Raw genomic sequence first — 26398 nt, 5'->3', positions numbered from 1 at the left:
GAAAGCAGATCATGGCGGAGGCAATATTTATAATTATTGTAATATGATGTGAAATGTTTTTGATGTTGTGCATTTTTTTGTGATATTGTAACTGTCATTTTTTGTCAAATAAAGACTTTTTTTCCAAAAAAAAAAAAAAAGGAAAGCAGAGGCAGGGCCTTCCAAAAAGAAAAAAGATAAAACTCATTTCACCTCTGAATACTCTAAATTTAATTAGTAAAATTATAAGTAAAATTTATTAATATAAAAGTAAAGTTTTGTTATCCTTTGGTATGTGTGCAGGTTTTTTTTTTTTTGGCGGGGGGGTGGATAACCTCCCTGAAATCAACTTTTGCAACTTGGGATGTCTGACAACTACAGAGAATAGCTTCGACTACAAGGAACAAATAAAGAGAATTGCTACAACCAGAGAGAACACCAGCAACTACAGGGAACAGCTACAGGTGGAAAGAAAAGCTGAAGCTACATGTGGCAGCTACAATATAAATCTACAGGTAAAGGGAACAGCTTCAGGGAATAGCTAAGCTTACAGCTGTTAAGCTAGGTGTTAGCTAGCTGTTAAGCTAGGTAAGTGCCTGTAAACACATTAAGTACTTTGCTACATTAGTAGCTAACAAGCTAACTAACATAGCTAACTAGCTAGTTAGAATCTATGCCACTTTAAAACTTTACTAACTAGCTAAAGCAATGTATCTGGAAATTAAATACTATTTTCAACAACAAATTCCTAAATAGGGAATGCAAAAACCCTTTAGCCTACGAGACATGTAGTTGTGGGTACTGTCAGGATCCTATATAATCCTTGTGGCTATAGAGAAAAAGCTTTAAGCCACTTTTGATGTCTTTTTTGCTTTAAATGGGACATTTTTAAACATTTTAATACGTTTATAGGCTATACTGGTTATACTCTCACATAAAGAGATTTCAGCAGCTCTATTCTTGCCGTTTAAGGGTTCTGTCACTTTTAAGCAAATAAGCTGTTCCTGGCCACACCATGTTTACTGATGAGTGTTTACCACACATTAATAGTATCTTGTGCTAAATGGCAAAACAAACAAGCTAGTTCATTCTTACTAAACTCATTTTTTTAAATTACTTACATTTCTTACACGTGCATCTCATCTGCTGACTTTGAATGGACGGTAGTTACAGATCCCTCATTCAGACAAAGTCTCAACTGGCATAATGAAATCGAAGTGTCAGCTCTGGTGGGGGTTGCAGGTTTCCTTGCAGGTATTGTGATGTCAGAATAAGGGAACCATTCAAATGCCTTATAGAAGCACATGATTCGTTACATCAAAATCTTTCAGCTGGTTCACAGAAAATTGATGAATGTTTTTGTGCTTAGGGTATTTATAGCAGAAGTTGAGACTCAAGTGGAAATACACAAATGCATAATGCATAATGCGTCCCCTTTAAATTAGATTTTCATTCTTATTTTCTGTGCATCCCACCACACAATAGCTTTTTTACATGCTCGTACTGTCAGTTTAAAAACATATGTGATAAATTCATAATTAAAGTGTGTTTAAAAAGACTTGTTTTTTTTGACAGCGTGGGTGTGGCCAAAATATGCTTGGTCTCAACAGAATATACAGTGAGATAAACTGAAAATATTGAGTTGTTTTAATAGTTGTTATTGTAGGCATCTCTGAAAATAGAATATTTACAGCAAACAGAGGAAAAATTCAGCCCCTGCCACATGGCCAGGGTGTGGGGAGACAGTGCCAGCCATGGAAACACAAACATCTCACACGTGTGTGTTTCACACAGGGAGGAGGTGAGGGTAAGGGTGAGGGTGGGGAGTGTTGGGGCCATGAAGGAGCTCTACAGGCCAGGACACCAGCCAGTTACACCAGCCTCGCCCTGAATGACCTAACGGAGACAGTTTCAGCCAAATCCACCCAAATGTTGCCCATCAGTTGAAGTTTTCTTCTGTAGTTTTGCACAGTAGCTACAAGGCTAATGTTTTGCACATCATTTTCTCAGTCAGATTTATGAGGTAGAGTCACCTGGAATGTTCAGCTTTCAGTTAACAGCTGTGCTGAACTAGTAAAGAGTTAATTACTTGAATTTCTTTTATTTTTCTGTGTTTGAGAGCATCAGTTGTAAAGTTGTAAAGAGGTAGAGTTACAGGTATACAGTGAATAGTGAATATTTGAGTAATGTTCTAATCCAGATTATGAGAAGAACTACTCAACTAGGTAAAGAAAAACGTTACTTTATGAAGGTCAATTCAAAACATTTCAAGAACTTTGATCCTTAGGTGCAGTTGCAAAGACCATCAAAAACATTATGATGAAACTGGCTCTCATCAGGACCACCCCAGGAAAATAAGAGAAAGAGTTTTCTTCTGTTGCACAGGATAAATTCATCAGAGTTACCAGCCTCAGAGTTAACAAGTTAACAGAATCAGAGATAAGAGTATTTTGGTTTGTTTAACACTTTTAAGTTACTACATGATTGCTTATGTTTTATAGGCTTCGTAGGCTGGATGACTTCAGTATTTATTTTCAGTTTTTAGGTAAAAAAAAAAAAACATGGAATGCGAAGGTGTGTCTGGAACTTTTAACTGGAACTGTAATTGTAATTTTATGTATTTAATGTCTAAAAAAATGCTTATAGACAAATGATTTGGTCTATGAGGAAAATCTCTTGTAAATATTTAAAGAACCATTCAAATGATTCCCATTAAATTTTCAGGAGTCAAAGGACCATTTTACACAGCAGTGGTTCTCAACCCCGTCTCCAGAAATCCTTTAAAAATATCCAGATTTATGCTTGATCCCCATGTCTGGAACAACTGGGGGTCCCTGAAGGCTGAGAACCAATATTGTATATAAACCCATGGTTTTGGGCCAAACTGTCACGTTAACATATACTCTACAGCCTAAGCGCTAGAATAACTCAGAACCTTGGAGTCTAACAAAGTGGACCACATAGACAGCTATAAAATGGGAAAATGGGACAAGGCCAATTTGTGGGCCAATAATGAAGGGTTATTAAAACCACAGAGATGTCAAACTACAGAGAGCTTCGGGCACGAGGCAGCACAGCCATCCTAAATCATTCTGCACTCAAACCTCTGCTGCCATGCCTGCTTTTACTGTGACTGAATGAGAAACGGCAGCTATAATTCTTATGTTTATATTATGGGAAATTCGCGGATATTTGAAATGATAAACATGAGGCAGACATGTGGAAACATCATTGCAAGTTTCAGCAAAAGTCCACACCAACTGCGTAACTGTAGAAAAACCAGTACAGCACAGCATCTCTCAGAAGTAAATACACTACAGGTCTAGCGCCTCTGCTGGCTGGTTGCAGTATGATGTGTAGCTCCACCCGTCCTCATATGTTTCAGTGACAAATCAGCAGTCTGAACTGCTATATTGTCATTAGAAGGCGGGGCTACAATCAGGAATGAAGTGATTGACAGGCAGCTTTGGCTGGAACAGAGTGATCATCTGTATTACATGGAGTAGCTGAGTTGTAGTCGAGCTGTCAGATAGCTAACTAGCTAGTTAATCAGTAATGCTATTATTGATCATGTGGCAAATTTGACAACACAGTGGACAGTTTTTGTTCCATATCTATAGAACAGAAAAGAGTGGAACCACAGCGTCCATGCTTATATCGTCGCTGTCCAATGAAAAACAAGTATCTCCAAAACAACAACTTTTCAGGAGAGAAATAAAACCTTCTTAACTTTTAATGAAAGTCAAAAAGAGTAAATGTAAAAAGAGATTATTTCAGGTAATTTTGGAAAATATCTATTTATCCATTCATCAAAAAGTTTTAATAATAAAGTGTAAAGGAGTTTGTGCGCTCAAATTATCTAGTAAATTAAAAAATCATACACACCAGACATTTATAAAAGCCTTTTTAAACTAAAGCAACAGCTACTTTGGGAGAATTTAGAAGCAAGTCTAAATGCACTATGTGGACAAAAGTATTGGGACACCTGCTTATTCACTGTTTTATTTTCTGAAATCAAGAGTAAAGAGAAAAGAGTTAGAGCTGAGTATTAAAAGAGTATTAAAATAATTAAAACTGAGTATTAAAAGAGTGTTAAAAGAGTTAAAACTGAGTATTTAATAAGTGTTAACAGACTTAGAACTGAGTATTAAAAATGTATTAAAAGAGTTGGAGCCGAGCATTAAACAAATATTAAAAGGGTATTAAAAGAATTAAAACTGAGTAATAAAAGAGTATTAACAGAATTAGAACTGAGTATTTAAGAGTATTAAAATAATTAGAACTGAGAATTAAGAGTATTAAAAGAGTTATAACTGAGTGTGAAAGGGTATTAAAATAATTAGAACTGAGAATTAAAAGTATTAAAATAGTTAGAACTGAGTATTAAAACGGTATTAAAAGAATTAGAACTGAGTATTAAAAGAGTATTAAAAGAGTTAGAATTAGAACTATCTCTACTATAGAAGGAAGGCTTTCTAATAGATTTTGAAGCATTGCTGTGAGAATTTGATTGCAATCATCAATCAAACAAGAGCGTTAGTGAGGACCAGATGTTAGATGCTCACCACCTCAATTCAACTGTTTTATTTGTTACTTTTTTCACATGACTTTTTCCCATTCAGATTTTCAGGTTTTTCTGTCTTAAATACATTTTAAGCCTTAAATCTGCAAATGCATCAAAATAAAACTGATATAAAAATGATTTTAAGTAGATTTCCTTTGGAGCTTTTTAAAGTAAATAAGACTCAACTCAAAATGAGGAAGCGGCTAGAGAACAGACAAATAAATGGGTCACATGAAACCTTTCAGAAGTGCTTTCACAGTTTCTAACATCGCCTCAGCGAGGTACTAAAATACCTCAGTGGTCACGGATAATATCAGCCTTTAACTGGGGTGAAACCTTCCTGTTAGTGCTGAAGCTCTTCATGACCCTCGCTGAAAGCTGGTGCACATTCTTTCAGAGTGACCCACAGCTGCAGCTTCAGACCAGAACAAACACTAAAAGAACCCAGCGGTGACTAAACAGCTCCAGAACCAGCTCAGCACTGACTCAGGCCTTAGTGCAGGCAAGTGGAATCCTCATCATCATCATCATCATCATCCTCATCCTCATTGCTATTATTAATACCTTCTGCTTGCATTCAGTGATCCAATGAAGTTTTGGAGAGTGTGGAAAATCTAAAGTATAATAAAGACCAATGTTTCATACATTTACTTTGATTTTTATTCCAGTGCAGACAGTATTCACCAAGATGCAATACTCACTGCTATCAAACAGCCCACCAACAGTCTACAACAGTTTTTATGCTTCAAGTCTGTATCATTTAAATAGGAACAGAGCTTGTGAATATAGCTACGCCAATGGTCATGTTGGTTATGGCTTAGGCTTGTGCTCTTACCCTTTACATTCTGAAATTCCTCTTGTTTTCCATGAATGATTTAATGATATAATGGGCTGTAGAGGGTTTGCTTAGAAATAGTCATTTTTAATAATAAAAAAATATTTTTTCTGAAAGCAATGTTGTCTTACACACTGAAAAAAATTATGCGTAAAATTTACTTTAAAAAAGTTTCGCAACTTTCTGCATTTGCTTTTTTTAAGTAAATTTAATTTCATGTAAATTTAAGTAACTGCAACTGGGTTTCAAGACTTAAATGTAAATAAGTGAACTGAACTTCAGTCAATCCTTTCTTTTGGTAAACTTTACTTAATTTCTGCATACAAAATTACCTAATTACAATGACCAACTTTATACAATATTATTATATACCATTTTAGTTAAAACACACATTCACATATTTACATAATCTCAAAGATTTATTTTGTCAAGAGATCAAGTCTCACTGTCTCAACACATGGATGGCATGTAATACATTATTTTTAGTATACTGTAAAAATATTTACATTTCAGGAATTATAATATGTTATGTATCATAAACTATTTGAGTAATATTGTATAAATTAAGTAATTGTAATAAGGTAACATTGTATGCAGAAATTAAGTAAAGGTTACTAAAACAAAGAATTGATTCAGCAAAAATAAATTAAGTAAAGTTTACTAAAAGAAAGGATTGGCTTAACTTCCTTTCACTTATTTACTCTATATAACATTTAAGTCTTGAAACCGAGTTAAAGTTACTTAAACTTACATGAAATTAAATTTACTTATAAAAAAGCAAATGCAGAAAGTTGCGAAACTTTTTTTAAGTAAATTTTACGCATCATTTTCTTCCAGTGAAGAACTGCGATGAATCAAACTCTTTTGAATTCACTGTTTTCAGCATTATATACAGGCCTTTCTGCTTAGACTGTATTGTATTTACAATAAAGAGTAAATTTGCCTGATTTCTAGTTTAGGATGAACACTTCTTAACTGGATAAGAAAAGCATGTCCAGCTTTAGCAAATCTGTGAGTTAGCACAGAACTGTGTTCAGCTCTGTTCAGCTTTCTCAGGCCCAGACCAAGCGAATAAAGCATGACATCATTCGCAGGGTCTCGCAGAAGGCGCGGTGGGAGTGGTGCAGCGCATCTGCTTAATTAATAACACATTCTGTTCGCTAGTCGCAATCTGGCACTGCTGTGATTCCTGCAATATGCTTCTGAAGACACAGAAAAGAAGTACAGGACTGCAACAGAGAGGCAGGCCATTTTATAAGGGTAAAGGCTAGTTTACACCCTTTTTTTACTATTAACCCTCCAGTTATGTTCATTTGTGAGGAACAGCAGTGGTGTTTATGGGTCAGTTTGACCTGGTCTGTGTTTAATTATCCAAAAGATGACTGAAAGCAAAAAAATCCTAACAAGCAGTGTAAATATTTAATTACTATTTAATTTAACTCCATTGTTACTTATTATATCCATATGTAGTGCAATGGTGTTCATTACCTTTAACAGGTAATGGTTCATTAAGGATAATTCACTATTTTTTCATAAAAAAATACATGTTCACACTTTTTTAATGTTTCACTACTTTTTACTTTTGAAAGACCAGCATATAAAACACAATAGTTTTACATAACATTACAATTTTTTTTTGCTGGGGGTGACTGCAAATATGTGAGATGAATCATTTTCATATTATATGTTGATTGTGACATAATTAAGGGAAGCAGAAGAAGTTTCATACTGAAAAAATACTTTTAACTATTTTTCCTAGATCTTCAAAATTTAAAACAGGTGGGTTAAGGAGGTTGTTTATTGCAACACAAGTCCAGTGACTTTGTACACATCTAAAACTGGAGAGTTTAAATGTCAGTTTGAAAGTTGAGTTTCACTCTCAAAGTGTAATTTTAACTCATTCAGAATTAAAGCGCTGCTGCTTCTGGACATGGTGAACATAAGGCTTCTGTTTTGCACAGTTTTGCAAAGTTTTAAGAGGTATTTGTAAAAGTAAGTGTATTGTAGTGCTTGGTAAAGGTTTGTAAAAGTAATCAGCTGTAACTGAATGAAAGTTTTTGATGCTGGTCAGTGGCATTCAGCTTGGACTTGAGCTTTTGCCCTTTATCTCTTAAAATCCTCCACATTCTTGAACACCTAAAGAAACCATTAAGAATGTTCTTAATCTGTATTTGTATGTAATTGTATTTACAATGAGCTTGCACTTGCACTCACTCTTAAAAAAAAACATAGTGCATCCAACAAGAACAACAGCCTCTCACAGCAACAATAAAAAGCGCTAAATATTTCTTAATGCTAAATCTATTTTGCCATGTGCAGGCAGAGCATATATTTGGCGTATGGTTTACAAAAGTAAACACAGATTAAATCAGTTCATTTCCATTCCACTCGAGGAATTTTCACTAAGAGACCTTTAGGATAAATAAGGCTACACTACAGAAAAGAGCTATAAAGCTGGAGCTAGAGTATAAAGGATTGAAAGGATTCCCAATACAGTTAATAAGTTATTATCATTTAGTGCACTCTTTCTTATCCAATTGATCGTTTAACCCTAATCCTAGTCCTAAACCCAAATTATACCACTGCTGATAATCAGTTTAGTGTCACTCCCCAGAAAGTTTTGGAACAATCATTTGTTTGTTGACAATCTAAAAGATATGACCAGTGTTTCATTCCTCAAGCCAGTCAAGCTGGATAAACTGGTCGTCCAGCTAAGAGCTCGACCAGTAAATAGTATGTTTTTGTTTCAGTTTGAGGATTTAGCTTTTTTACAACCATAATCAACCTGTCCAAGCTAGACCATCAGTATGGCCAAGCTTGACTATGCTTGTTAACCACCCTGACCACCAAGACCAAGCTATATGACCAGACTGCCCGAGATGATGAACCAGCATTACATCACTTTCGATGTTCAGAATACAGAATAATTTATAATGAAAAACAGGAGCAGACACAAACTCCTCCCCTTTTCCAGCTGGTAGCCAGCAGCTGACAAACGGCAAAAAGTATTAAAAAACTGACAAAAGTATTAAGTGAAAATATTCTTTTCTTTATCAGTTTACTACCTCTTAAGAAAGATACAAGCTGTACAGGGCTAGGACAGCAGCAGTTAGCTGAACTTAGCCTTTTTGCATCAAAAAAACTGTCTGCCTCTCTCTGTGTAAATATCACTCAATTAAAACTTGAATAGCACTGCTGAGGACAAATTCATGAATAGAGGAGCACTGCTGAGGTATACTTATTAGTAGAACAGCACTGCTGAGGTATCCCTGCTGAAGTAAATTCATGAATAGAAAGTTAAATACTGAGGTATCTTTATGATTAAATAGCACTGCTATTTAAACTCTTGATTAGAGTAACACTGCTGAAGTATGTTTATGAATTGAATATCACTACTGAGGTATATTTATGATTAGAGTATCACAGCTAAGGTAAATGTATGATTAGAATTACACTGTTGAAGTATATTTATAATGAAAGTAGCACTGCTGATGTAAATTTATGATTAGAATAGCACTACTGGGGTATATTTATGATTAGAGTATCACAGCTGATGTAAATTTATGATTAGAATTACACTGTTGAAGTATATTTATAATGAAAGTAGCACTGCTGAGGTAAATTTATGATTAGAATAGCTCTACTGATTAGCGGAGCCCTGAGAGAGCACAATTGGCTGGGTATATGGTGTTCTTTATATATGGTTATATGCTCTTTATATATGGGTATATGGTGCCCCTCACCACTCCTAGGGTGATGTCGATCAGCATGAGGAGTCTGTGAGCTGATGTATCAGAACCGAGTCGCTGCGCTTTCCTCTGAGTGTGCTGTGATGCTACTCGGTAATGCTGCATCAGCAGCAGTTTGAAAAGAGGCAGTGGCAGAGTCTGACTTCACATGTATCAAAGGAGGCTTGTGCTAGTCTTCACCCTCCTGGTGTGCTGGGGCATCACTCATGGTAGGAGGAGTCCTAATGAGTGGTTTGGATAATTGGTTATGTAAATTGGGAAAAAAATAAGAAAAGAAAAGTTTACTTATTAAAGTCCAAATTATGCACCACTTTAAAATAAGACTACCTTTATAAAGGGTGTATAAATGGATTACAATTAGTTTATTAATGGTTACTAATTAGGTTGTAAATGCCTTAAAAATCATTAATAATCAGTTATAACACATACGTAGAAAGGGCAACAATATAGATGGCTGTGGGTTCACTATTTGGCAAAGAACAGTTCATTGTTGCCCTTTCTAGGTATGTGTTATATCTGATTATTAAACATTTTTAAGGCATTTACAACCTAATTAGTAACCATTAATAAACTAATTGTAAACCATTTATAAACCCTTTATAAAGGTAGTCTTATTTTAAAGTGGTTCCTTTATTTGTTATTAGCTGTCTTAGATGCCATACTAACAGCCAGTTTCGGCAGGCTTGAAGCATGTTCTTCAGAAATGAACTTTGTTTAAGAACTTATAACATATACGTGCCACGTTCCAGAAAAGCAGAAGGGATGTGGTAAATAGTGTGTGAGCTTTCAGCACAAGGAGCTGATTCACTGTGGACTGAGGGCCTTCTCTATTTCACAGCCAGACCACATTCTGCTCTTAGTTTATTCAGGAGCCTCAAGAATCTGATGTCATTTACTATAACCAGCATACAGAGCATTCACCTTCATCACAGTCAGGAATTCTCTATTCTAGTGACACTTCTTCAGAACGCTAACAATCTCACAGCTATTAATGATAATATACTGTATATAGCATTAATACAGTATCAGTCAAAGGTATGGACAAATGTTTTTTTTTTCATTATTTTAACATGTTCTGCATTGAAGATTAATACTAAAGTCCTCCAACTATGAAGAAAAACATATGAAATTGTTTAGTAACCAAAAAAAAAGAGTTAAATAAAACCAGGATATTTTTTTGTATTTTAGATTCTTCAAATTAACACCTCTTGTTTAAATGCCAGCTTTGTACATCTTGGCTGGATTTTCTCAGTCAGCTTTATGAGGTAGAGTCACCTGGAATGTTCAGCGTTCAGTTAACAGCTGTGCTGAACTCGTCAAGAGCTAATTACTTGAAAAGTAGTGAAGAGGTAGAGTTACAGGTATACAGTGAATAGATCTATTTAAGTAATGATCTAATCCATATTATGGCAAGAAGTACTCAACTAGGTAAAGGGGGAAAAAAATAGGTATCCTCAAATGCAGTTGCAAAGACCATGTACAATGTACAATGTTATGATGAAACTGGCTCTTATCAGGGTCGCTTCATGAAAGGAAGAGCAAGAGGTTTCTCTGTTGCACAGAATAAATTCATTGGTGTTACCAGCTTCAGAAACCACAGCTTCTTAATAAGAGCACCTAAATGTTTCACAGAGTCTTTTTAGTTTAACACTTTAAAATTGAATACATGATTCCTTTTGTGTTCCTTCATATTGTAGAAAAAAAAATAATAAAACACTGAATAAGAAGGAGTGTCCAAACTTTTGACTGGTACTTTATATACACAATAAATATCACTTGTTGACCAATAACACTGACTCTCAGCTCTACACGTGCCAGATATTTATTATGATAACTGTCTCAATGCACCTGTTTACAAACACACAGCCACCACCTGTGATGCACTGTACATATTCACACACTGACGTTATGAGGCTGAGTACGACTGTAGTGTTCTGTACTTGAAGTGCAATGAACTAACGCCAAAGCCCTATAATAAACATCAGTCTGTTACAAATGACGAAAATAGTCTATATTTCCTAAAACCAAGTTTGCAGGATGTTTTTACAGTTTGCTGTAACATTATTAACATAAAATTTAAACAGAATTTATAGGACACAGTTGCACATACCAGATGTTATTCAACCATATTCTGTCCCAAAGTTTCTTTAGTAAAGTCCCAAAAAAATGTTATTCCTATTTTTATTTGTTATTAGCAGTCTTAGATGCCATATTAACAACCAGTTTCTGCAGATTTAAAGCATGTGCTCCAGAAAAGTTAGCTAGGACAGCTGGAGAACGGTGTGAACCTGAAAGACTAAAACTAACATTAAACAGCACCAAAAGTAGTGTCAAAAAGGTGGGATAGAGGAGTTTGTGAGAGTTCCCAGTAACAAAGGAATAAAAGAAGTGTGGGTGGGACAATCAAAATTATTTTATATGGGGTTGGGGTCTAACTTATTAAAAGAACCAACCATAATTTCAATTTTAACTATGCAATGGGTCTAAAAATGAACAATATGGACCATTTTTTCAGTATATCACAATATATAATATTAATATTAATTTGATACTGATACTGACAGAGTTATATGTTAAAAATGTAAAAAAAAAAATCACAATATTTGATTAAACAAAATTACCCAGCTCTAGGTCATACTCAGTGGAACCAATAGAAATCTCTGATTCAGTTGGAGGGTAAAAATTATAGGCATATTCATTGAAACAATTGTACTATTTCAACTAGCTAACTAAAGTAAACTAAACTACAAACAAAATACAAACACAATACAATCAGTAAAAGAACACACAATGGCAAAGGACAGCTTTAGCCTTCAAATAGTGCTAAATAATACCAATTATAACAAAATAGAGTTTTTATATGATAGAATTGGTGATCTACAAAGTCAGTGCTCTCTCTGAGATATCATACTGTCTATCTTCAAAGAAAGCTAGGCCTTGTAATTTATCTCCATATATAGTCCAGGAGGATGGATAACAGCTCGGCTTCCTGTGAAATCCAGCACTTCCTCCAAACAGTGGCCAGATGAACGGGCAGGAGAACAATCCTTTAAGCAGCTGTGTTTCAGATACAGGAAGGAAACGCACTGACAGCACTGCACTAAAACCGTCCACACTTTGATGCCTTAAAGCAATGCATCTTAGAGGGAAGTGGAAGTTATTGCATAAATGAGCTGCATTCCTAGATGCTGATGCACTCCACTGACAATCACCTTGAGAATCACACTGACCATCTATTAAAAGCTCTTATAAACAAGAAAAAAAACAGGTAAGCCCAGTTCTGCTGGACTGCTGGCCATTGATTCCATAGAAGGTGAAACAGTTTAATTTCTTTTTTTTTTTAATAGTATGACAGCTAAGTTTGACACATTCACACTACTGTAACAGTTCTATCTTCACTACTTCCCTTTACCATAATATTACAAACTAAGACACATAAAACACATGAAACAACACAATTATCTACATTATCTATGACTATAAATCTAACAAAAAATGTTATTATTAAACCTTGACACAACAAGTAGAAGTAAGTAAGTGAAACTGCCTCTTCTTCACGTAGTACAAAGGGAATAAACCATATAATAAACATTTTCTGATACCTTAAAGACATTAAAGACTCTATAACACTATATGATCAAATTTCCCCAGCCCAGCATATGCTAAAGGTCCTGCAACCACACTCCTGTGCAACCACTCAATACCAACAGCACAATGCTCATCCGCATGCTGCAGACATTACTATGCCATAGCCAGCTGCATTGTAAGTCCTATCCACGATTGAAAATGTGGATATGACATGTCACCCCGCTGCTCATTGAGCTCCACTGGCTACCAGTTGATGCTCGCATCAAATTCAAAACTCTTACAATCGCCTACAAGGTGATGACAGAACAGGCTCCTTCCTACCTGCACTCGCTCCTGAAGGCTTACGCTACCTCCCGGCCGCTGCGCTCCACCAATGAACGTCGCCTCGCTTTGCCAAACAAACATTCACACAAAGCAATCCAGACTGTTCTCATACAGAGTTCCCCAATGATGGAACAAACTACCTTCCACTACCAGATCAGGAGAATCTCTCACTATCTTTAATAAACTCCTGAAGACAGAGCTCTTCAAAGAGCACTTACTCTCCTAACACCTCTAACACACTAACTACTTCTAACCCCATTTCCTTCTTCCCCTCCTTCACTTCTCTATCCCTTTATTTCCCTTTGACCTCCTTTAAGCCCTATCTAAAAATGGGTTATCTTAATTCCTATTACTTTTGTACTTCATTATTGTAAGTCGCTTTGGACAAAAGCGTCTGCCAAATGTAATGTAATGTAATGTAATGTAATGTAGGATGCTTTTGACCACGCTATCAACACTCTATTTACACCTACTGCAGCATCTGTAGGAACTGTGTCAGACTATTTTAGCTGCATTGGATGGATTATTGCAGATGCCATTAAGAACCTCTACAACTAAATGCTGAGATGCCTGGCATGTTGTGTTACACATGCATTACACATGCATTACGTAATACTAATGTATGTGTAGATCAGTCAATATGACCAAAAGTTTTCATATCAGTCTAAATTTAATCAAAATCAGGTATTACCCCTAGTGACCTTTACAGTGTCCAACGTTTCTCAAGTTTCTCTAATAAGAATCGCTTCACACCAAATCCACTAAGAACAACTGCATATAACTCAATATATAGGATTTTCTGTAAGAAACTTGTTTTCTAGCCTCTTTAGAGTCAAAGTCGTCTAGTAATGAGATTTTATGCTATTTTTAATATAGTCTATTTTTTTTTTCAACATATTTCTATAAATCTTTTAACTTTACCTCTGATATAGTTGGCTTTGCTCTCGTCCAAAAGACTGGAGGAAGACACTCCCATGGTGAAGACAGGTCTCTTTCAGGTCCGCTTGCCGTGGCTGTCAAACACAGAGTGGCTGTAAGAGAAAGAGCTAAGCAAACAAGCAAACCTCTGTCTCCATCCATCTCCTCTAGTTCTCTCTCTCTCTTTCTCGCTTTCACACACACACACACACACACACACACAAAAAAACTCACACCCTATCTCACACTTCTCGAGCTGCAGCGCCATCTGGCTCTGCTGATATGCATAATAATAGGCTATATGATGTTATTATTAGTTGAATACAATCAAATATTCACAGGAATCTGCCGTCAGCCACAATAAAAAATAATTACTTAAAAAAATAGTTATTACACTTAATAAAAGAAAACTTTTAATTTTCTGTTCCACCTACGGTTTAAGAGAGTTTTAAACAATATAATTTGATGTAATAAAGACTATCTCTAATTATTATTATTTTTTTTTTAGATATTTAGCATCTCAAAATAAAGACTTTATATCAGGCTATATGATGTTTCTGTGGTAGAATGCTATCAAATCCTCACTGCAATCTTCCATCAGCCATCCTAAAAGATGAGAGGCTGTTACAATAAGAGAAGACTGTTGTAACAGTTGACCATTTAAGGTGGAACTGATCACTTAATAAAATATAATTTAATATAATTTAGACTCACCACTTATAAATAAATGAATTAGTATGCATCTTAAAATAATGAAAGGACATCTTAGAACAATGAAACCGCATATAAAAAAATACTTTTTATTAGTATTGTGGCGTGGAACTCACTTATAGCCTTTAACAAGGCTAGGAGAGCGAAACCCAATTGCTCACACAGCATAAACAGCCCTAAGGTCACTAAACCAACTAGGAATCTACCGGATGGTAGATTCAGAGTGGTGCCCACCACTCTGCATAACCCCACCTAAAAGGGAGGCCCCACACCTGACATCCACTCACACACAGGCACACAGAGGCGGGCACACAGAGACAGGCACACAGCAGCCACACACACACACACACACAGACGCCACAGTATATACAATGTCCCTGTGGTTAAATTCAATCAAATCCTCACTGCACTCTTCCATCGGCCATCCTAAAATAATACAGGGTGTTACTACACCAAATAAATTAAAACTACTTTTAATCTTAAACGTGCTCAAATTAGCATGGATAAATAAATTTTGTCTGATCCACCTTAAATGGTCAGCCGTTACATTGAGGCGGCCCAGTGTAATAGCCTGACCATTCAAGGTGGTACGAAAAATATAATGAGATTTTACTTGATAATGAAAGCATACATGCTAGATTTGTTTTACTTTAGGTTTACTTTATCCTACAGATAAATTAAAAAATGCATTTAAAATTAATAAATTATTGACTTAAATTGAATTTGATATAAATTGTGATATAAAGGCCCAATCATTTTCTACAACCTATATACCAAATTTACACATCTATAAGACAAACAAAACTCTCTTACTTTTAAGTAATATATATATATATATATATATATATATATATATATATATATATATATATATATATATATATATATATATATATATATATATATATATATTTGTAGGCAATAAAACCTAACTGATATCCTAACTCACACTCATCAAGCTGCAGCGCCACCTGGCTCTGACATGCATAGTCGGCTGACCATTTATGGTGGGACGGAAAATTGAATATAATAATATTTAAATATAATAAAGACTCATTATTTATAAATAATGATTTATCATCTTAGAATAATGACATAACATGCATCTCAAAAGATTGAGATAGCATTTCAAAATAATGATGTTCCTATGGTTGAGCCCAATCAGATAATCACAGCAAATTGTCATCAGCCATCCTAAAAATAATACATTAAATAAGAGAAAACTGCTTTTAATTTCACTTTTAACGATGCCCTCAAAATAGTATATTTTAGAAATCCCCGTTCCACCTTAAATTATCAGCTGTTACAATAATACCATCGAACATCGAACCTAAAAAAATATAAAAACACTGATTTTAAATCCACTCTTCAAACGTGCTCAAATTGTCATTTATTATTAAATTATTAATTATTTAATCATCCGTTCCACCTTAAAGTGTAACAATTGGCCATTTAAGGTAGAACAGAAAATTGAATATAATAATGACTCACTCGACCCAAACATTTCCCAAACTATATTCTAAATATACACCTATAAATCTAGACAAACAAAACATATCTATTAAACTAAAAAATAAACTCGATTTATATGTTTTTATTTGTTGTCACTAAACAAGAACTACAATGTCTTATTAGACTACATTTCCCATGATGCGCAGCGGCCACACAATGCCGCCATATCGAGCTATCCAGAAGAACTGGCAGGGTCCACAACACAGAGAGGTAGGAGTGTGTATAAACACGCACAATTTTATACGTTTAATTCGTCTTTTTAACGTGTTAAAGCGGGTTGTTTCACATGGTTAGACATACCTGTTTCATTTTGAACCGATATTGAGTCCATATTTGAGGTTTTATGGGTTAGAAATCGCTGTATTTTTATAAACTCTGCCGTCGTTGTGCTCGCTATCTTAATTTGGCTGCCTGCGATTTTTTCTCTAGTACAACCAAACGGGGGCTTTTTTGGCTCGTTTCGGCTTTAGTTCTACATTTTATGGGGTTGTTTTGATTGTTCTGTTGAGTGTAAGTGTTTATCGGATGGTTAGGTCGTTTAATTTAATGCTGAATGCGTTTTAATAACACAAAGAATGAGAAGAGTAGCTTCGCTGGCTAATGTTATCCTAGCTCCCAGACTGGCCTGTCTGACTGCTGCAGCCTCTAGCAGCTGATCTAGCTTAGCTAGCTAACAGCCTTTCTGTCACTGGGATTCACTGTTTTTTTGATCACTTAAACAGCAATTATATCAAATTAAAGGCTTAATTTAAAGTGTTGCATCTTAGAAAACCGTTCACTTGTCCTTTCCACGGGTTTGTCAGTCAGTTTTCTAAATTGTTTAATGTGTTTTTCCCTCCAGAACACCTGACACAACTCATCAGATCATTGTCAAACCGTTCCAGCTAGCTAGAGGTTATAGTGTTCAAAAAAACAAATAACATACTGTTTGGATTAGGACTGTTCGATATTGTAACAATAAATAGTAATAATATTTGGAAAATATTGATATTCTGCAAATATATAAGTAACTCTCAGTTATATTTTTTTTGTGTTCAACAATGCACAACTATTTATATGACAATTATTCAGTTTTTATATTTGTAGATTTGCCAAAATAGCAGTAAACAGCAGCATTTAGGGCTTAATATCAAATATTATGGGTGTGCCATATCGTATCGTAGGGCTGGAAGATATTGTTAAATAAATTCATATTGATATTTTTGAGATATATGAGTGATTCTCACTTATGATTATGATTTAGATTTGTACATAACTTTTTCATTACTTAAGTATAATTTAATATGATGCACAATCTATTGTTTCCTTTACTTTTTTTTTGTCATATGAATTGTAAGCAGCCCCCTTCAACCTTAATATGCAGCTTTTATATTAAACTAAAAGAGAGTGCAATAGAATAAATAATAACAAAACAATATATAGAATAAAAAAATAAATAAATAACATTATTTGATGTAAAGTAATCCTTTTCAATTAAATAATCAATTAAAAAATATTTAGCATGAATTTTAAGATTTAGGAATACACTGAATATTCGGCAACCAGAATTGTTTGTCAGTAAACGGCAAAACAAGCATTTTCACTGAATAATTTTTACAGACCAATGATAGATCATATACATTCAAATAGTTCTTTATTGGTGTGTCTGTCGAAATGTAAAAAAATAATGAAATGAAATAAGAAAAACTTCAGTTCAGTTTTCTTAAATAAATGAGCACATTTCATGTTATCATATAAATCTAATTAAGTTTCTATCCTTACAGAATATTTTTAGAGGACCAAATTATTTTGAAAATAATAAAACAATACGAGAGATTAGAGTAAATTAGGCTATAATAAAAATTAGGGAGGCAAACAGACAAATCTGCAGCAAAGGCTTTAATAATAATGATGATGAATTGATGAGAAAACAAAAATGATAATTTGTGTAGGGCTGCAACTAATGTTTATTTTGATTAGTTTAATAAGCTGTCAATTATTTTTCCTAATTAGTCAACGATTATTTGAGCCATGCTCTCCATCTCTGTTTCCTGTGAGGCTCATGTTTATAGCTTTCTGTATTGCTCCAAAACAATAGAAACAGCTTAATGCTGGATTAAGAGACCCTCTAAATGCCTGAAGGACTTTTCTTTCGTCGGGTAAATGATGATATTTATTAAGTAAATATAGAATCTGTTGTCTTTGGGTACTTTTGGTAAGTGTGAACATTATGTAGTGTGGCAGATACAAATTAACAATTAGTCAACACTGAAATTTGGAGTCGACACATTTTTATAACTGACATTATGTCGACCATTAAGTGCAGCCCTACCATTGTGCAATAATGTGGAAGTTCACATATACCATATGCTTTTTAGTTACACTGTAAATTTGGGTCTTGTTGTTGTCACACAGTTTTTAACATTATTATATAAAGTGTTATTTGTATTTGTCTGCCTTAGCTCCAGTTTGTGCCTTTTCATTTAACTTTTATTAACGTTTATTAGTCACATAATTGATAAATCAGTGCTCTCTTTCTGTCTGATTTTTCAGGGAGGTGAAACATCTCTCAGTTATTGGTAAAAGATGACTCAGACAGTTCAGACAAATGGGGTTCAACCCCTCAGCAAGACCTGGGAGCTGAGCCTCTACGAGCTACAGAGAACTCCACAGGTAAGAGTGTGCAAGATATTGGCTTTAAACTGGTGTGAATTAATGGCTACTAGTGTAAAATATTTTATATACAATTATTTTACATGTTTGAGGATAAAAATGCAAGAAGAGACCCTGAAAAAACAAGACTCGCATGAGAGGAATCGTACTTCCCTAATCGAAACCAGTTATAGGTTATAAATGACTAATCTATAGGTGTATGAAGAGAGACTCATCTCACGAGATGTGACAAGACAAGATATTGGGTTTACATGAACAAGATGAGGCAATATTTTATAATGTATGTATGTGTATATATCTTGTTTTGTGTTTTTAGACACACACACACACACACATTTGTTATTTCAAAGTTGAAATGTATGATTGAAAATATTTTTATTTGACTTGGACACACAAAGCACAAAACGGCTGATGCATTTTAAAATAATTTGTAAGTCATCTTATAATGGATTTCAATCGGACCTTACAACTACTGTCTATTAGAATCTCTCCAGTGAGGGTTCTGTATTCAAATGGCAACCTAACAAAGGGTTCCATACATACCTGACAACCAATTACTAAATCACTACTAATAAATGATCTGAACGTCCCTTAGCACCATTGTTAGGAATAGGTGTAATTATATAATCATTGATTAGAGATACTTAAAAGTAGTAGTCAAATTGTTTGTCTGTAACCCAATACTATTAAGAATAATTTCTTAATAATAACAAGAAAAGAAAGCATACAAAAATAACTTACAGACAAAAACAAGATTGAAGAAGTTAAATATGGATATATGGATACAATAAAAGAATAAAAAATAAAGAAATGGTAAGAATGTAAAATGCAATGTGCCAAAGTGTGGACATAATTCTGTGCAATAACATTTTAAAAGCCTTAGTAAGCAATACATTGATTTATTTAATATTGTCACACATTAAATATGACTGGGTTGAGCTAGAATGTACAGGTATGTCTATATGAGTGTAAATTCACTGTATATTTGGCTTTACGCTATCTTAATTACTCTATTGTTTGTTCTTTTTCCATTAGGAGGCCATCACAGACGGCCTGGAGATCGCTGTGTCCCCCCGTAGCCTACACAGTGAGCTGATGTGTCCCATCTGCCTGGACATGCTGAAGAACACCATGACCACCAAGGAGTGCCTGCATCGCTTCTGCGCAGACTGCATCATCACAGCCCTCAGATCTGGGTGAGTTTCGGTTTCAGTGCGCTCAGTGTACAGCCCAATGCTGCGCTAGACTGTGGTGATAGATTAAAAACAGAGGGGGATGCTGGGACCCACATAACCCCAGTAACTGGGGCAGTCCTCACATAACCCCGGTTTGTGTGTCAGAATGAAAGTACATTTGAGATATTGATCTTACTAATGACACAAAACTGTGTCTCATTTTCCTTTAGAAACTTCAGTATCGGTACAGTCAGTAGTGGATCTTTAACCTGTGCTCTCTCTTTCTGTCTCACAGGAATAAGGAGTGTCCAACATGCAGGAAGAAGCTGGTGTCGAAACGTTCGCTCCGACCCGACCCAAATTTTGACGCCCTGATCAGTAAAATCTACCCCAGCAGAGACGAGTACGAGGCCCATCAGGAGCGGGTGCTCGCCCGTATCAGCAAGCACAACAACCAGCAGGCCCTCAGCCACAGCATCGAGGAGGGGCTCAAGATCCAGGCCATGAACAGGTCAGTGTCTCTGATACACTGTATATTCAGATATATTATTCTTGTGGAGATCCTTTATGATTAATGCATATAGTTTTAACCTTTTACTTAGATAAATAGACAGATATGTGGATACATATTTTACTGACTGAGATAAAGAGAACCCAGTTAAACAAATGAGACAAAAATATTATACTATATACTTATTAATTTATTTATTGAGAATTTATCCAATAGTACATACTTGTAAGTGGCAAAGTTATGTGAGCCTTTTATCAGGATTAGCAGATCATTTGAAGGTGTTTTGAATCAAAGGGATGCTATCGGGTATGAGTGGGTGGAGCCTGTTTTATTTAAAGAACACGGACCTATCATAGTCTGCTCTTTACAACACGTTTGTGGAAGTGTATCATGATACAAATAGAAGAGATTTCCGAGGAGTTTGGAATCCGCCAATCAGCAGTCAGTGCTGTATATGGTGCAGTCAGCCAATAAATAATTTTAACTTTAGCAGCCTGATGGCTCTGGGGATAAAGTATCTGCTCAGTCTGTGGGTTAAGCAGCTCTGTGACATCTACTTCATGATGACGGTGTGCAGTGGGTGACTATCATTGTCCATGATAGAAAGCAGTTTGTCCGTAGAAACACCTATTGCTACCTATTGCTTGTCTGGTCCCTGTAGAGAAGTGCTGCCAATATGAACCTGTGGAGTGAAAATCCCCCAGCACTGATCTGTGGAGCAGTGGAACTGTGTTCTATGGAATAATTCTCCTGTTTAATGCTAAGCTCTCTGTTGTCAGGCACACCAGACCACACTACACAATTGTTCATATTTTTAAGCAATTCAGATGAATATAAATATAATTCTATTTTGCAATCTAAAATGTATTTTATTATTTTATTTACATTTAAATGTCCACTGTTAAACTTGTGAAAAGGGAAAAGTATAATTACAAACAGTCTGAGAAACAGCTTCATTCCAGTCAACTCCACCTAGCCAACACAAATTTATGATTTTGAAACAACACTGACACTTTACCCACACTGAGACACTTCATCATGTTACTGCTCTTCATTCATTCTCTTCTATGATGCTATAGCAAAGGTGCCTTATGCACTTGCGCTCTGGTTTCATGTTGCTTCTACTTCCCTACTTCCAAACTCTACTAATTATAGCATGTGTATTTATCTTATCTATTTCATTCTTATTTTATTTTATCCTGCATAACGATTGCTCTTTGGGTGGAACTGGACCGTGAGATTACAATATGATTATACCTTATGTTCCACGTGAGCTGCGAATCACAATTAAGTCTTCTTGAATCCTTGTGATTTAATTTATTTTATTTCTTTTAAGCCGATTTTGCTGTATTCGAAAATTGATATTTCTTGAGTGTTGTTGACTCATTTCTGTATTTCCACTCTCCAGACTGCAGCGGGGGAAGAAGCATCAGATCGAGAACGGCAGCGGGGCGGAGGATAACGGGGACAGTTCACACTGCAGTAATGCTTCAGTGCACAGTAATCAGGAGGCCGGGCCCAGCATCAAACGCACCAAAACCTCAGACGACTCGGGTCTGGACATGGACAATGCCACAGAGAACGGTGGAGCGGACATGGCCCTGGACGGAGCCAGCGAGATCGAGCTGGTGTTCCGACCTCATCCCACGCTCATGGAGAAGGAGGACGCCGCACAAACGAGGTGGCTGATCTTTAACATCTTATAGCTGGATTTAATTATAGAAAAAATTGTTTATTTAAATAACACTGTGGAATAACGTCAGTATTTATTAATTAATTTTAAAGTAGGTTTGGGCAATATGGTTAAAAAAAAAAAAAAAGTCAGCACAATATTTAAAAGGCATTTTTACATAAACAATATTGCCCTAACCTTTTTCAAGACCCATGTTATTGTCCTTATCCATCCAATCCAATAGTGGATTAATTACAATGAAATGTAAAAAATTAATTCACCTTTTATAATCAGCGCAGTTGAATTGCCTTCTTCATATCGGTACGCTGTAGGCAGTTTTACTTCACTATCTCTCACTAATGCTTTTAGTTTGATGTTCGTTCACAGGTACATCAAGACTTCGGGAAACGCCACAGTGGACCATCTCTCCAAGTACCTGGCAGTGAGACTCGCCCTGGAGGAGCTGCGTAAGAACGGAGATGCCAGTCCGGTCAATGTGGAGGCAGCCAGTGAAAAACAGTACACCATCTACATCCCCACAGCCAACAACCAGTTCACAGTGAGTACAAGGCCTTCACTTGGAGAGCTTATAACACACAGATAGTGATCCTTTATCAGTAAAAGGTTTATTTTCTTTATTTATGACTTGTGAATTAGGAATTGTTTGTATTGACGCTCCTTTGATAGCAGTACTATAGTAAAGCACAATGTAGGCTAGGCTACCGGTAGCGACATCAACCAAAATTTGAACACTGTATTTTCTAACTGTAACAATAGAGCATCAATAAGCAGCAGGTTAGAAAGGTAAATAACTGATGGTAATCACAGCAGCCCTATAACAGATCATGAGCGACAAATGCTTCCATTGCGACAACTGGCAGCCCAAGAAATTAATCTTAATTTAATATCAAATATTGTTTAGCATAGTCATCGCAATGTACACATGCGTAATAGACACATTGCAGGATGTGCAGTGTCGCAAGCTTGATTCTAAGAAAAAATATCACTGTAAAATAGATGCCAGAAATGTAGCGAATAGAAATTAATAAATAAAAAAAAAAAAGATGAATAATAATAATAATAATAATAATAATGATGTTCCCTCAGGTCCTGAACGGCTCGTTCTCTCTGGAGCTGGTGAGTGAGAAATACTGGAAGGTCAACAAACCCATGGAGCTGTACTTCGCCCCGACGAAGGAACACAAATGAAGTCGGCAGGATACCAGGGTCTGACTTGGCCCAGGATGGACTGATGGAGCTTTTTCAACCTCCCTTACCCCATTCTCTCTCTCTTTCTCTCTCTCTCTTTATCTCTCTCTCTCTCTCATCTGGAGTACAATAGTCAAGGAGCTTTTGCTCCTCAACAACTGTGGCTGCTTTTTTTTTTTTTTTTTTAAACTGTCTTTACTGTCTTTACTGTCTTTTGTAGGCGAACAGGGCAGGGGGGATATGGGGAGGGGATAGGAGTGTGTATCGTTGCGAGATTTACTGAAATCTGACCATGTTTTTTTTTTTCCCCTTTTGAGTTGGCAAGTCCAATTAGTGCCCCTTTTATTGAGCAGCGGTCCATTGACAGTAAGTAGCCTGATGTTGCCTTCACCCGGTCCACCAATAAGATTTCAATAGCAACTACCCGCAGACGTTCTTGTGGTACATTTGATCCATTTTAAGTATGTGATCCATGCTCCGCCCACAAGTGCATTTTTGTACATGTTTTACATGTCTATTTGTTAATATAAATGGTTAAATGACTCACTCTGGGCTGCTGGAACGTTTGTTTACCTGTTTGAGTACCTACGTAACGTTGGGGGTGTGGTTTAGAGGGTCAAGCAGCTGAGCTGGACAGAAGTTTCCAAAAGCTTCCACTGCTTACAGCTGATGGTGGAATATCAATGAGATATTAAGAAATTTCACCAGCCGAATTGCAGAGAGTTCAGTGAGCTCTTTAGCTCCGCCCATTCTCTCACTAGTGACTGTACAGACAGACTGAATGGCTAGGGCCTTGATTTTATACACTTTCATTAATGTGTTCATGTGTGTGTTACATTGTATAGTGTTACATTAGTCCGGTTAGTTTTGGGTTCACACTGCAGTTTAGTGACCGAGTGCACTAAAGAACTTTACTGTGTCTTTTGCTAAACCCCATCATGCTGTCATCATTACCACCAACGTGGGTGGAGTCTCCCTGTGGTTCACACTGATTGGTGTGTAGAATGTAGTCAATTTGACCAATTCCATCCAAATTCCAGGTGTTGTGCCGAATTCTGCCTCCCTGCCACATTCCGACTCCCTTTGAATGCAGGTGTGTTCCACAGCAGAATGAGTGCAGAACAGATTCCCCTCTGAGTCCTTTTATTTCTGTTTATAAATAAGGATTAATCTACAGCTACAGTAGATTAGTACAAAATCATCAGAGTAATCTCTTGTACCCATACTGCTGATTCATAATGATGCACCTGCACATCAAGGATCAGAGTTGGATTTCGGCACAACACAATCCACAGTTCTTCTTTTTCTTCTTCTGGCGTTTAATGGGTGATGATAGGCTGCCTCAACTTCTCTGTAATTGTTCTTAACGTCTGAACCGTCCCAAAAAAAACGTATTGTTCAGTTAATGGTTCAGAAGATTCAGACTGAGACCACATCTTTTGGTAGGACCAAAGCATCTTTCACACCTGCTTTTGGGGTTCAAACCAAACAGGGCAGCTGTGAAAGCACCATAAATTGAATGGATTTTTTAAAAAGTAACTGTAAATCTAGACCTCACAGCAGTTGCTACTATAGGATAGGTTTGTGGGCGAAGCATGAAAAGCTATCTGTTTTGCAATTGGTACATAATTCAACATAGCAATTCCTTATATCATTCTCAGACAGTGGCAGTATCCCCTCACATCAGTGTAGGCCAGTTAGATCCACTATTCTGTGAGAAATCTTAAGTGCATTTTTGATGTAAATGCATTTTCTCCACTGTGCATCACCCCCCACTCAACCAGCCACATCCACTGAAGTACACACCAGATTCTTGATCTATTCATATTTCATTTAAAAAAAAAAAAAAAGAGTGAAAAACTTCCATTGATGACACGCTTTAGAGCATGACATATTTTTAGTTTGACATTGTTTGAGTTCATGTTGTTGTTTGGGGACAAAACAATATGTAAACCACATTATTTGTTTGGAAAATAAATAAAAAAGTATGCAAATGCTGAAGTAAGCTCTTTAATGACCTGGATCAAAGATAAGTGGATGATCAGACAAACGTCCAACTAAGTTTCTTCAATATATTTACATTCTACTAAAATACATTCATTTACAATCAGCATATATGCAGCTGAAACTGTGAACTGCCTAGTGCATCCCAGGGGGTAGTGCATTATAGGACTCTGTGGCGCCACCTAAGCTTTTGTATTTTTTGTATTTTGTACTTTTACATTTTATTTTATATTTGAAATAGTTTTAAACCAGTATTTTTTACAGTTAAAAGACTCAGAGTTAAAAGCTTGAGTTAATACTTCAACTTCTACAGAAGCATTTTAAACCCTAGTATCTATACTTCTACCTACAGAGTAATGAATGTCAAAAACAAATCACACATTTAATAATAATATAACAACAAAACATGTTAGATAAGGTTCAAATAAAATATGAGTTTCAAGATAACAAAAAAAAGTCAGATGAGTCATATTAGCATATTCATATTCAGTGCAGTGTTTTCCTGTAAAATCTTACAGCACTTCATGCTTCCCTTTGCTGACAACTTTTATGGAGATGCGGATTTCATTTTCCAGCAGGACTGGGCACACTGCCCACACTGCAGAAAGTACCAATTGGTCTTATATAATATTCAAATTTTTTGAGACACTTATTTTTTAGTTTTATTGCTTAAAATAGATCACTCTGTGTTTAATACATCTATATAATGTTTGAGAATCACATTTTGATCTAGATTACTGAATAAAGTAATTTTTCTGTTAAGTTCTGATTAATTTATTAATTCTAGTTCAGGATCTTTAGACCAATATAAAATTATGGGCTGTGTAGATAAAGACGGCCACCAGAGGGCGCAAGTGCATAACCTGCAGAAATCAGCTGCTTATACTGATTAATAATTTTTGAAATTGAGTTTGTCATTATGTGATTTAGAAAGAATATGTTTTAATACAGGTTTATATATCAAGTTTGCAATTGCAAAATATGCTCTTACATAT

The 26398-nt window shown here is 35.7% G+C and overlaps 2 protein-coding genes across 3 annotated transcripts in view; one reads left to right on the top strand and one right to left on the bottom strand.

Annotated features, from left to right (window-relative positions):
* niban1b (niban apoptosis regulator 1b) overlaps positions 1-14114 on the bottom strand; it is a 54176-nt gene extending 40062 nt beyond the window's left edge. Inside the window, exon 1 of the mRNA XM_022672993.2 lies at positions 13961-14114. Within this exon, the coding sequence (XP_022528714.2) occupies positions 13961-14015 (55 nt within the window). The 5' untranslated portion in view covers positions 14016-14114. The remainder of the gene's footprint in view (positions 1-13960) is intronic.
* Positions 14115-16328: 2214 nt separating this feature from the next.
* On the top strand, positions 16329-25400 carry rnf2 (ring finger protein 2). 2 transcript variants are annotated; one of them, XM_007245065.4, is made up of 7 exons: positions 16329-16390; positions 18713-18832; positions 19868-20028; positions 20303-20518; positions 21927-22199; positions 22578-22749; positions 23298-25400. In XM_007245065.4, the coding sequence occupies exons 2-7, from the start codon at positions 18746-18748 to the stop codon at positions 23397-23399; spliced, it is 1011 nt and encodes a 336-aa protein (XP_007245127.1). In that variant the 5' UTR covers positions 16329-16390; positions 18713-18745; the 3' UTR covers positions 23400-25400. The 2 variants fall into 2 exon arrangements, with proteins under 2 accessions (XP_007245127.1, XP_007245126.1); XM_007245064.4 differs by having other exon boundaries at positions 22560-22749.
* The last annotated feature ends 998 nt before the right edge of the window (positions 25401-26398 follow it).

The sequence above is a fragment of the Astyanax mexicanus genome, chromosome 18 (assembly GCF_023375975.1).
Source record: "Astyanax mexicanus isolate ESR-SI-001 chromosome 18, AstMex3_surface, whole genome shotgun sequence".
Classification (NCBI taxonomy): domain Eukaryota; kingdom Metazoa; phylum Chordata; class Actinopteri; order Characiformes; family Acestrorhamphidae; genus Astyanax; species Astyanax mexicanus.
Note: the sequence above shows the minus strand (reverse complement) of the source record. Positions and strands in the feature narration are given on the sequence as shown.

Coding starts and splice junctions, on each gene's coding strand:
- rnf2 (XM_007245064.4), top strand. CDS start 18,746: ATGACTCAGACAGTTCAGACAAATGGGGTTCAACCCCTCAGCAAGACC. Junction 20,029..20,302: donor ATCACAGCCCTCAGATCTGG/GTGAGTTTCGGT, acceptor TCTGTCTCACAG/GAATAAGGAGTGTCCAACAT. Junction 22,750..23,297: donor CAGCCAACAACCAGTTCACA/GTGAGTACAAGG, acceptor ATGTTCCCTCAG/GTCCTGAACGGCTCGTTCTC.